This window comes from Nycticebus coucang, chromosome 9, assembly GCF_027406575.1.
Source record: "Nycticebus coucang isolate mNycCou1 chromosome 9, mNycCou1.pri, whole genome shotgun sequence".
NCBI lineage: Eukaryota > Metazoa > Chordata > Mammalia > Primates > Lorisidae > Nycticebus > Nycticebus coucang.
Genome location: NC_069788.1, coordinates 129,339,222 through 129,351,280, shown reverse-complemented (window position 1 = coordinate 129,351,280; position 12,059 = coordinate 129,339,222). Strand labels below are relative to the sequence as shown.

General features: G+C 38.7%; 1 protein-coding gene across 14 annotated transcripts in view; it reads right to left on the bottom strand.

Moving 5' to 3' along the window:
- The window catches only part of LRRC9 (leucine rich repeat containing 9), a 164,322-nt gene extending 152,502 nt beyond the window's left edge, over positions 1–11,820 (bottom strand). For all 14 annotated transcript variants that reach the window (XR_008382547.1, XR_008382548.1, XM_053603162.1 and 11 more), the window contains exons 1-6: positions 11,669–11,820; positions 7,248–7,328; positions 6,676–6,894; positions 5,114–5,254; positions 4,500–4,563; positions 4,140–4,210 (exon numbers count right to left, since the gene is read on the bottom strand). Coding sequence is in view for 12 of the 14 variants with exons in the window: in XM_053603162.1 (XP_053459137.1) it covers positions 4,140–4,210; positions 4,500–4,563; positions 5,114–5,254; positions 6,676–6,894; positions 7,248–7,295 (543 nt within the window). In the remaining 2 variants the exon portion in view is untranslated. The remainder of the gene's footprint in view (positions 1–4,139; positions 4,211–4,499; positions 4,564–5,113; positions 5,255–6,675; positions 6,895–7,247; positions 7,329–11,668) is intronic.
- Between the last annotated feature and the right edge of the window lie 239 nt (positions 11,821–12,059).

Genomic DNA, 12,059 nt, shown 5'->3' with positions numbered 1-12,059 from the left:
GTGTCTTGTTTAACATTGAATTCTTAACACTCAGCACTTAGAACAAAGTAAATACTAAATACATTTATAAATTGAATTATTACTTTCTACCAACTGTATGACATCCTTATACCTTCCTCATTACTAGGATGATGCTTGGGGTAGGATGATACTATGGTGGGGTCAAACTTGAAAAGATGCAACACTAGTTAGGAGAGTCAGAATCAGAGTTGAATGAAATCTGAAGGAAGAATCGGAAGGCATTAGTTCTAAAGATAAAGAACAAATGGAATGGAAAAGAGAGGAGTGAATATACCGAAAGGAAAGAAAGGCATTTTACCATAACGACACTTATATGCAAATGTTCATAGTAGCACAAGGCATAATTGCAAAGATGTGGAAACAACCCAAGTGCCCTTCAACACAGGAATGGATTAATAATAATGAACTGTGGTATGTGTATACTACAGAATACTATGTGGCCATAAAAAGATGGAGATTATATACCTTTTGCAACAACCTGGATAGAATTAGAGACCTTTTTCCTAAGTGAAGTCTAATAAGAATGCAAAAACAAACATTACATGTACCCAGTACTAAATTGTAACTGGTAGATTACCACCTACATGCCGACGTGAGAGGAATACTCAGTGAAATTCAAGCAGGGGAATCCCAAAGGGGGAAGGAGTTGGGTAAATTCCCACCCCCTGGGTACACTGCACAGGTATGTGGGACACACCTACAAATTGGATTTTAACTTTACAAATGCAAACTATGGAATCTGTTTGTAACCCCACATAAATCTGAAATTTAAAAAAAGAGAGTAGTGAAGTTAAGTTGCTAAAAACAAGAGTAATTCAGGGTCAGGCAGCCAATGAATTTCCAAACTCTCTCGGGACAAGTAAAAATGTGACTAACGGGGGCGGCACCTGTGGCTCAGTGAGTAGGGCGCCGGCCCCATATGCCGAGGGTGGCGGGTTCAAACCCAGTCCCGGCCAAATTGCAACAAAAAAATAGCCGGGTGTTGTGGTGGGCGCCTGTAGTCCCAGCTACTCGGGAGGCTGAGGCAGGAGAATCGCCTAAGCCCAGGAGTTGGAGGTTGCTGTGAGCCGTGTGACGCCACGGCTCTCTACCGAGGGCAATAAAGTGAAACTCTGTCTCTACAAAAAAAAAAAAAAAATGTGACTAACGGCATGTGGCTGATCCAGGAAGAAGACCTTTATCTAATTCCACCCAGATCACAGATTTCAGTCTCAACCCCTGATTGGCTAATTAGTGAACTGGGCTAGCCCAGCAATGCCAGCAATGACTCAAACATGCTGCCAAAACCCTTTAGCCTGGCAGGAAGTCCCGGGACTATGACTCTTCCTTGGGACATGGCATGGCATAAGCACATCTGCTTCCATGATAAATTACAGCAGGTATTTTTGTTTTTTTCATCCTTGATCTCTCTGATTTGATACTATGGACCATCCTGTTTAGAGTTCTCTTATCCTTTAGTTTTCAGCGTTGCTCAAAGCTCTTTGTCTATCTTTTATTGGCTCCTAATTTTTTTCCAATCTCCTAAATATTTGTATATGCATTTTCTAAGAGCACAGATTCATTCTTTATGGCTATTTAATCCATAGGAGATGTCTTCTAATGAATCTTAAATTGACTACTCTAGCCCCAAATTTCAGACCCTCATTTCCAATCATGGCTTCACTGGTATTCTAAACTCGACACATCCAGAACCAAATACATTCTCTTCACTCTAAAATGAGCCATTATTTCTGACTTGCGCATTTCTTGAGCTTGCTAAGAACTGTACTCACAGATTCATACTGGACTCTCCCTATCCTCATATCTACCAGCTGCCAAATCCTGCAAGTCATTCTCCTTCTCCTCTCGCCCCCTTCCTTCTTCTGCTCCTGCTTCCTTCCTTTCTTCTCTCTCTCTCTCTCATCCAGCTGTTAGTACCCTAATTCAGATTCTCATAATCTCTCCTTTAGACTATTCTATAATCTCCTAACTGGATTTTATGCTTGCAGTTACTCTAAACCAATAAACAATAATTCCAGATTACCATCCCCAAAGAACACCTGTGATCATATCACTTCTTGCTTAAAAACTTTGACAGCTCTCTGTTGTCAACACAGTACAGTCCATATTGAAGACACAATTGACCTTTCTAGTCTTAACTTGCAATATTCTGAAGTATAGAGTATGTAGGAGAACGTTATACAAATGACAATGCTGATGTTACTCAAATATATTCCTTGATTTCTTTTTTTATTAAATCCCTGGATCTCTTATTTCCATGCCTTTGTACATTTTGTTCTTCCCCTCTCAGAATGCCCACCCTCTACTGCCCAGAAGTTCCTCCTGCAATACCTCTTAAAATTTTATATACCAAAGTTTCTATCAAATATTTCCTCTTGAACTTGGCTAAGATAAAATTTTGTTTAAATTTCCTGTTAAGGTAGTTATTCTGCCTCATTCTATAGCTTTTTAGTTTTTTTTTTCCTCCAAGTAAAAGAATGCCTATTTTAATATGGATCAATTCAAAATTATTTATAAAGTAAATGTACCTATTTTTCATCAATATTTTTAGGGGAAGTATTTTAATAGACCTCTTCAATCTTACATTGTCAAAATTATGAATGCTACATGTTTTAACCCATGTTACATGTGGTAAACATAAATCGTTTTATTTGGTTGTTTCTCTTTCATTCATGTTCTTAACAAATGTTTGTTGAGTTTACTGCATGTCCATCAGTGTTTTAAGTGTTGTATGTATAGTGCTGCACAAAATAGGCAAAGTTCCTGTACTCATAGGGCTTGTAGTCTAGTAAGGGATATGTCGAGAGTGGAAGCGTCAAAAGGAGTGCTACAGATTGGAGAACATAGTGGGGGTGGTTGCTATTATACCCAAATTGGGCAGAAAAGGCATCACTAAGAACATAACAGTTAAACAAAGGACTGACAAAAATGAGGCAATGATCCATGCTGGTATATAAGGGAAGAATATTCCTGCAAGTGGAAAGGCCCTAAAGTGAGTCTGTGCTAGGTACACTCAGGGAATAGAAAGGAAACCAACATGATTAGAATTGAATAGACAAAGGTGGGAGTGAAAGAAGCTGTCGTCAGAGAGACAGCTGTGGTGGCGTCTAGATTATGTCACCTTGTGGCTCATTGTAAGAACTGGCTTTTACTTTGAAAGAGATGAGAAGCCATGGGAGGGTTTGGAGTAGAATAGTTATTTTATCTGCCATATTTTAAAAGTCTCTATCAGTCTGCTGTGTGGAAAACAGATTGATAGTAGGGAAAATATTAACACAGGGAGAGCAGTTAGGAGTTTTTAAACTTTTCATTAATGTGGTTAGAGATGGTGATGTCTTAAACCAGATTGGCAGTGATACACTTGTTAAGAAGTGGGCAGACTCTGGACATATTCTGAAGGTGAAGCCAACACAATTTGTTGATGGATAGGATGTAGAATATGAAGGGATAGAAGAAGTATAAAAATGAAGGATTTTAGCTTAAGTTACTGGAAGAATGGAGATACCATTTAGACACCACACAAAGAAGCTTTGATAGAAGGGAAATCAGTTCAAGTTAGGACAGGAGTTGTCAGGGAATCTAAGGGATCAATTTAGAAGTAATTGATAGACTCAAGTCTTAAAACATGATGAGATTAGGGTGGCGCCTGTGGCTCAAGGAGTAGGGTGCCGGTCCCATATGCCGGAGGTGGTGGGTTCAAACCCAGCCCCGGCCAAAAAAATCACAAAAAAAAACCCCAAAAAACATGATGAGATTATTTACAGACTCAAGGCAGACAGAAATGAAAACAATCCCAGGATTGATCAAGGGTCATTAATTTTTTAGGTGCTAGGAGAGGATGAAAAAAAAGAAAGTGAAGAGTTACAGTCAGAAAAACTGAAAGAAAACCAAAAGAAAACAGCACCCGAAGAGTCAAGTACGTAGTTACTTGTTTGGCTTTAATAGTGTTAATTCATTAACGCCAATGTAGTCAGCTGACCCTCAAATTTCCTGCAGTATCAGGTGTCCCAAAATAACAAAATTATTCTTAAAAGGGGACTTTTTAGAACATTTTCCACAACAAAATGGTTCATGATCCAGGCTGATAAATAAAAATGAATCATTCCACTTGAACATACCTTGAAAGAACATATTTGGTTACCAGAAAGGTTCAATCTTTCCAGTTGTTCATTGGGGTCAAGACATCGGCCTTTAAAAAATAAGGTGAAAGAAAAATTAAATTTCTTATTATATTCTTGTTCACATCCTGTTCTACTTCTGAGTTGTACACGGCCATCATTTCTTCCATGTAAATATGGCTAATCATACCACTGTATAATTAGTAACTATTAGTGAGAGGGTAATATTTTCACAATCTGTAATCACTGAGAAATGTTTTGCAATGATATTATACAAAAAAAGTCTAAAAGAAATATAAGCGTGTATATTTTTATACTAATAAAAATCATTGTGGCATTATCCCAGATAATAGTACATACCAATGCTGCTTATTAGATTTCCAGCAAGGTTGAGATCATTTAAATTCTTCAAAGCTTGCAAGCCCTAAAAATTCAGACAATATAATTTAGAAAAAAATCATTAAAAATCTCTATTTACAAATCATCTCTGATCAATCTGGTTAGTTCTCCAGGAATTCTGAGTACTGGGTGCTTTGTACGTCGGAAGCACAGAGGGAAGTGGATGCTTCAAAGAAGGCATCTCTGTTCCTCTATCCTGGAACCAAGAGGAAGTTATTGGAGGAGGGTTCAGGGAGGGGAGAGGAGAGGAAAAGAAGAGCAGGAGGAAAAAGAACACATCACACAGAATACGCCTATAGTCTTTGGAAATTACGTAATGTCTCTAAACCCCTCTTTTTAACTTAAAAGAAGGAATATCACCACTTTACCTCTCAGGCTTGTTGTGAGAAGAAAGTGCTGTAAAAGAAACCTCCCCCCCGCCCCCCGTACATTATAAAATGCTATATACATGTTCCTTCTTTTCAACAACTAGCCATGAGTATTCTGGCCCTTCACCATAATATAATCTTGGTCACTGTGGTTTAAACTCTACCGTAGTAACCGGCTTTATACAGAAATTGTTAAAATTATCTTACCTCAATATTTTTAATTGTATTGTGGTTTAGCCAAAGAACCTGCAATTTGATTAATTTCTCTAAATTTTCTATTTTGGAAATTTTATTATAATATAAATACAGTTTTTCCAGATTTCTACATTCTTGAAGACCTCCAATTTTCTGTAAAAAAAAAAAAAAAGGGTGAGACTAAGTAATATTAGCCTATATTTTGCCATTAATCCTTCTAATAATGGCATACTTTCTCTTAAACATATTTTATTGCAAAATCAATATCCAGTGAACTGAACTAAATTTCATTAAAAGCAGATAGTTGCTCCATCTAAGTACAACTATTTTCAATTATTCATGCTCTCTTTACATTTTAATCAACTCTGAACCTACTTTATAGCATTATTTTCATAATGTACATACATTTTGTGGGATTTTTTTAACTTAAAACTTTTCCCATAATCCTTCCAATTATAATACTTAATAATTACAAAATATTTCTTGAAGTTTAGAATTTTCTTAAAATTACCTATATGTATAATTAAAAAAAAATTTTAGTTATTATAAATAATACAACAAATATCTTCATGCACATAATTTTCTACTATTGAATTACTTCTCTAGGATAAAATCTTAGAATAGGGATTTCTAAGGAATGAAGTATGCAATATACATTTCTATCTATGGCTCTTGATACATTCTACAATTTGTTTTTCAAATTAGATGGTTTTTAAAATATTTTATTTGTTTATTTTTATTGCAGAATATTACAGGGGTACAAATGTTTTGGTTACATGGATCGCTTTTGTACTACTTGAGTCAAAGTTGTAAGCTTACCAATTACCCAGACATTGTGTATTGTACCTGTTACGTATAATTTCAACTATCCTCTCTGAACCCTTCCAACTGCTTTATTTCTGTTGAGTTCTACTCACATCTGTGCACATGAGTGCTGATCAATTAGTTCTAATTTAATACTGAGTATGTGTGGTGGTTTTTTGCTCCATTCTGAGGACACTTAACTTAGGAGAATGATCTCCGCTTCCATCCAGATTGTTATAAAAGGTATTAATTCATTTTTTATGGCTGAGTAGTACTCCATAGTATACATATATCACATTTTAATAACCCAATTAAATTGATGGGCACTTAGGTTGAGTCCACATCTTTGTGGTTGCAATTGTGCTACAATAAACATTCCAGCACAACCTCTGTGGAAAACAGTATGGATATTCCTCAAAGAAATACGAGTAGAACTAATATTTGATCCTGTAATCCCACTACTGGGTATTTGCCCACAGGAAAAAAAGCCATTTTATCAAAACAGATGTTATCATTTCAATACAACCAATAGTGTCTAAGTAAACAAATTACTAATATTGGCTGTGATTTGATGTGATTACCAAAAACTAGAATATTTTATGCTTTAATTCCTTATTTCTAGTTTTTCCTTTGTAAAATCAATTTCTATCTTTTGTCCATTTATCTGTTTGCCTATGCCTTACATATACATAAATTTCAATTAATTATTTTTCCAAAGCCAAAGAATTCAGGATAAAATACTTCATGTAAGGTTTTATGTTTAGACTTACCTCTATGCAGCACTCAGCAATCCAAAGTTCTTTAAGTTGTACACAAGTCTCTAACCCTGAAATTTCTTTTATATCTTGAGCAACAATTGTAAGACTTACTAACTTAGGAAACAAGGATAATCCAACTATGCGAGGATAACCTGAGAAAAACATCTCCAGTTTCGAAGTGTCTGATCCTTCCCGTACAACCATCTCATATGATAAACCATTGCACAAACACTGTTTTAAGAGAAAGAAACTGGGTTAATACTTTAGATAATAAAAGACTTTTGCCATTAGAAATTATAAATTGTTGGGGGCGGCGCCTGTGGCTAGAAGGAGGAGGTGGCGGATTCAAACCCCGGACAAAAACTGCAAAAAAAAAAAAGAAATTATAAATTGTCAGTTGGTCTGATGCCATTTTTGTCCTCCCACAAGATAGAAAGTTGTACACATGTATGAATTTTCTCTGCTTCCAAAAGTCACAAGGTAAAAGAAATCACTAGATAACCCTCCCACCTTTAGAAAAGAACACAGAAATGTTCCATTTAACATTTCCACAAATGTTGAAAATAAATTTGGCTTTTACTCACCAGTTCTTTAATTATTTCTTCTTGGTTTAAATTTTCACTTTCAATCATTTTCCATTAAAAATAATGGTCATAATATTATATCTGTTAGGAAAATGAAAAATTTAAATAAATACTAGAGTCATGTCCTTCCAAGATGAAAGGGCCCTTCAAACTACTGAGGTCGAACCACCACCCTGTGGCTTGAAATCTTCGGACAGCATATAACCAGGTATTTGTCTGGACCCCAAGAGATTCCATTCCATGTCTGAAGTTTCCTTTTAGAGGCTATTTTTTAATCTGAATTTAAATCTGTCTCTTTATAACTTCTCTCCTTTTACTGTCATTCCACTTCTTTGGTTCAAATAAAACAAGTGTCCTTTTTCCCACATAATGAGCCTCCAACATTTGAAGGAAATAGTTATTCTTATCTATACTCTTACCTTAAACCCAGGTCAAGTTGTTAGTTCTCTCACTAGATAATTCCTGTTTCTCTCCTGTGAACACGCTTTAATTTATCCTTTGAATTATACTGTGGTGTCCAAAACTGAACACAGTCTCTGAGTGTACTCAGCAAGAGAGTCCTCAGGCTTCAAGCAGTGCCAAGCAAGGGATCACTTAGTAAAGAGCAATCTGAAAGAATTTAAAAGGCTGGATGTGGTGGCTCATGCCACTTTGGGAGGCTGAGGCAGGAGGATTGCTGGAGCCAAGGAGTGGAAGGCTGCAGTGATCTATGATTGAGACACGCACTGCAGGCTGGGTGACAGAGTAAGACTATCTCTTAAAAAACTAATTTTAAAAATTTTTTAAATAAAGGAATTCAGATACTTCATCAAAGGCTCACATGTAGATGCAGGCCATAGTCTTACCTCCCTAGTTTACTCAGAGGGTACACATTTTTAGCCTTTCTACTCATAGGAAGAGAAGCCCCTACATTCTGGTTTAATGTCTGTGAGCACCAAGGAAAGCCTGGATGCCCACCACAAGTGCCAAAGCCTTCCCTTCAAACCTCAGAAGTTACCAAGTGCTGATCCAAGCTATCTAGTCTGCGTCCAAGATATCTATTCCAGAAGGAATCAAATATTCTCTTTCTTATATTCTAAATTATTGATTTTCAACCAGTGTACAATGAAAGGTTCTTAGGCATGTTGTGAAAAATTTTAAAGATCATTAATTAAATTATTTTTGAAAGAAATTCAAAGCACAATAAGTGTATTCTTATTTTTACTCTTTGTTTGATCAACATAATTTAAATGTGCCACAGAAGTTTAATTGTATAATACTCTTGCTTGGGAGTTTCCAAATTTGGAAATCTTAATAGGATTCTTTTGCAGTTAGTTTTTGTTTTTGGCCGGGGTTTGAACTTGCCACCTCTGGCATATGGGACCGGCGCCCTACTCCTTGAGCCACAGGTGCCGCCTGCAGTTAGTTTTTAAAAATTCAGTTGAGATATTCACTGAGATTGCATTGTAAAGATTAATTTGTGGAGAATTTCCATCATACTTACAATATTGATTCTTCCTCAAGAACAAGTTATAGCTCTCCATTTATTGAGGAGACTGCTTTGTTTGGCAGAGAAATATGCATATTTAGGATACCAACCTTACTTCTCACTTTGCCTTATTTTCTCTTCATAAATGCCTTCATTTAGAAAACAAACTTGTTCTAATTCAACAGTTAATTACAAAACAAAATTTAATTTGCATAACTATATCTGAATCATGAGTCACCTGGACCTTCCTGATACGAGCTTCATAGACTTTCTCCAGTCACAACCGGACCAAAGGCACCTGATGAAGCTTCTGATTGCAGCTTGTGTACCCACTCTCTTGCACTTTGGGAAAGTTCTTTTCCAGGTCTGCACACCTAAGAGGTAGAAGGTCTTCCCCAGTTCCCCCAGGAAATGAGAAGGTACCAAGTTGCAAATCTTGTATTGATCCGATCATTTCTCTCCTCCACTTTGGATTTGCTGCTGGGAAGTTTCACATAACCAGCATGGAACGAAACTTACTACAAATGCATGGCCTCTAACTTCAGCTGGATTTCAGCAATCATATTTTATATTTTCTTCATCAATTTCTTCTCCTAGGAGAGTAGGACTAGAGATCTAGGATTCACCACATAATGACTATTTCAAACTTTCCCCATTCTTCTGCTGCTTCTTTTTTTTGAGACAGAGTCTCACTATGTTACCCTCAGTAGAGTACCATGGCGTCACAGCTCACAGAAACCTCAAACTCTTGGGCTTAAGCAATTCTCTTGCCTCAGCCTCCCAAGCAGCTGGGACCACATGTGCCCACCACAATGCCTGGGTATTTTTTTGTTGCAGTTGTCATTGTTGTTAAGCAGGCCCAGGCCGGGTTTGAACCTGCCTGCCTTGGTGTATATGGCGGGAGCTCAGCTCAGCTCAGCTAACCACTGAGCTAAGGCTGCCGAGCCTTTCACCATTATTCTTTTTTTTTTTTTTTGTAGAAACAGAGTTTCACTTTATGGCCCTCGGTAGAGTGCCATGGCATCACACAGCTCACAGCAACCTCCAACTCCTGGGCTTGCTCTGGAGTCACACTTCCCTACAATCCATCCTCCACACTATAGAGGCAGCCTCTAATAGGTGAGTCTGCTCCTTTGGAAGGTATCTATATGGTCTCCAGACTCTGATTCCTGCCTTCCTCTCACGCTCATCAAATACAGCCTCCACACGGCACCCTAGGATCAGGCCTCAACTACAATTCACTGAAAACTGGCTGGGATGTTTCTGTACTTTGGCATATGCTGTCTCCCCTCCCTGAAATGTCTTTATCCCTTACTGTGTGGTATATTTCACATACGCTTAAAAATTAAACTCAAAATTATTCTCTGTAAAGACTTTCATCCTCTCTGGTAGTGTTACAAGCATTCTCTTCCTTATGACTCTGGTTAAAGTTTGCCCTTGTGCTGTACAGCACCTCCCAATCACTGTATTATGATGTCTGCAGTTCTTCCCTTCCTTCTAGGTTATATGTTCTTTATGAACCTACTACAGTACCTGGCACAGACTAAGTGTTCAAAAAAATTTTATTGAATGGTTTGAATTAATTATCATGCCATAGGCCACTATATGGTATGACTTAAAAAAATATTTGTTCTACATGACCATTCAGAATATAACAATTATCAAAGTATAAAATACAGTTAGTGAACCTACAAAGGGGGGTTCATTGTCATTTGTTGCATGGAAAGTTAATTACTGAGACAATGAGGATTGTCAAGGGAGAAAGAATTTATTTTAGAGGTTTATTTTAGAGGATTTATTTTAGTGTTAACTGGGAGGGGGAGGTACAGGCTACCTCAAATCCCCCTCTCTGACTAGCAGGGTTAAGGGGTTTTTAGGGAGCTGAAAATGAATAATGTATAAAGGGAGTGAACCCCTTTGCATGTTTGGGGTGGAGTACAGGGTATGCAAGTACAGTGAGGAATTACGTGACTACATGTATTTCATGAATAAAAAATGGTGGACAAATCCCTCTCTAGGGTGAGGATTTTAGTATTATAATGAGGTAGGGGTTAATAGTGTTAATTTTTTAATTTTTTTAGCATTGTGTGCAGGCTCAGTGGTTTTTGAGTACTATTTGTGGTGGCATATTGCTTATTTTGCTTTTTTCTGGACATTTTGGTAAGAGTAAGGCACTATAGTCATTTCGGGGCTGTAAGGTTGTTCACCATCGCATCAGTGTACAGAAAGATACAAAGTTCTGTTTAGCAATTTGTACTGAGATTTTTCTGTTTCTTTTTTTGTTTGTTTTTACTTTTTTTAAGACTGCCCTTGCTAGGCTACTGGAGTTGACACTCGCTGTTTCATTCTTGTTAAGTCAAGGCCACTTAGCTGCCTGCTTCAGTTCTGATGTGAACACTGAACACTTCTTTAGAACAGGAGAAAAACTCTTAGAACACTTGAGAATTGTAAAATTTTGGTTATGAAACCAGTCGCAATACCATGTTTCTGTCTGCCATGAGAGCCGAGTAGGGTGTGATTCTGAGAAAATCAAATTCCTTTTGTGCAAAGTGGAAGCCCTGTAAGGTCAAACTATTTCCTCCCTTGGGTATAAAAGGGTCAGAATCTATCAATTCTCATTTATGGTCCAAACAAATGCCCTTCCCGCTCTAGATGGGCAGTATCAGGTTTGGTCAAGGAGCACTTGGTTGTCCCAGGCCCGGACCGTGACCAGTGCAGTAAAGGCTCACAGGTGGCTGTAGGCCACCCTCCCCTTCCTCATCCTATTTGTTCCACTCACCCTGACCTCAATAAAGCCACGTCACTGTTTCTCACCACGGCACCGTTACACACCCACGTTGCTTGGCGCGCGTCTTCCCCCAGGTGGCCAGCCGAGAAAGGACAGGGGAACGGAAACTCCGGGGCCAACCGACAGGTGAATTACGCTTAAGGCCACCAGATGACGAGCACTCACCTTCTCCCAGCGAGACCATGGATTCCGGGGCAATCTGAGACCGGTCAGAGTCCCCCCTGACCTCCTAATGCCCGACCTGCAGCAGCTGGCACGACAACCCCTCGAGCCCTGGGCCTAGTGTGTACAGACGGCTGGCTGCGGTTGCCTAGGAAACCGGCTCTGCGCCTCCAGCGACCTCGGGTGGGGAGGGGGTGTTGGGGGCGGGGAAAGCAGCCGCGGACCCGTCTCTGCATCACGTGGCGGCAACCTCCAGCCAATCAGCAGAGGCAGTGGTTCCGCCGGGAGACCCCGCGGGTGTTCCTGGGAAACCGGCGACCGTCGGGTCCGCGGGCGTCTCGGCGCCCGAGCGTCTCTTTTCACGCCTCCCCGGATTCCGAGGAGCAGCCTGGAA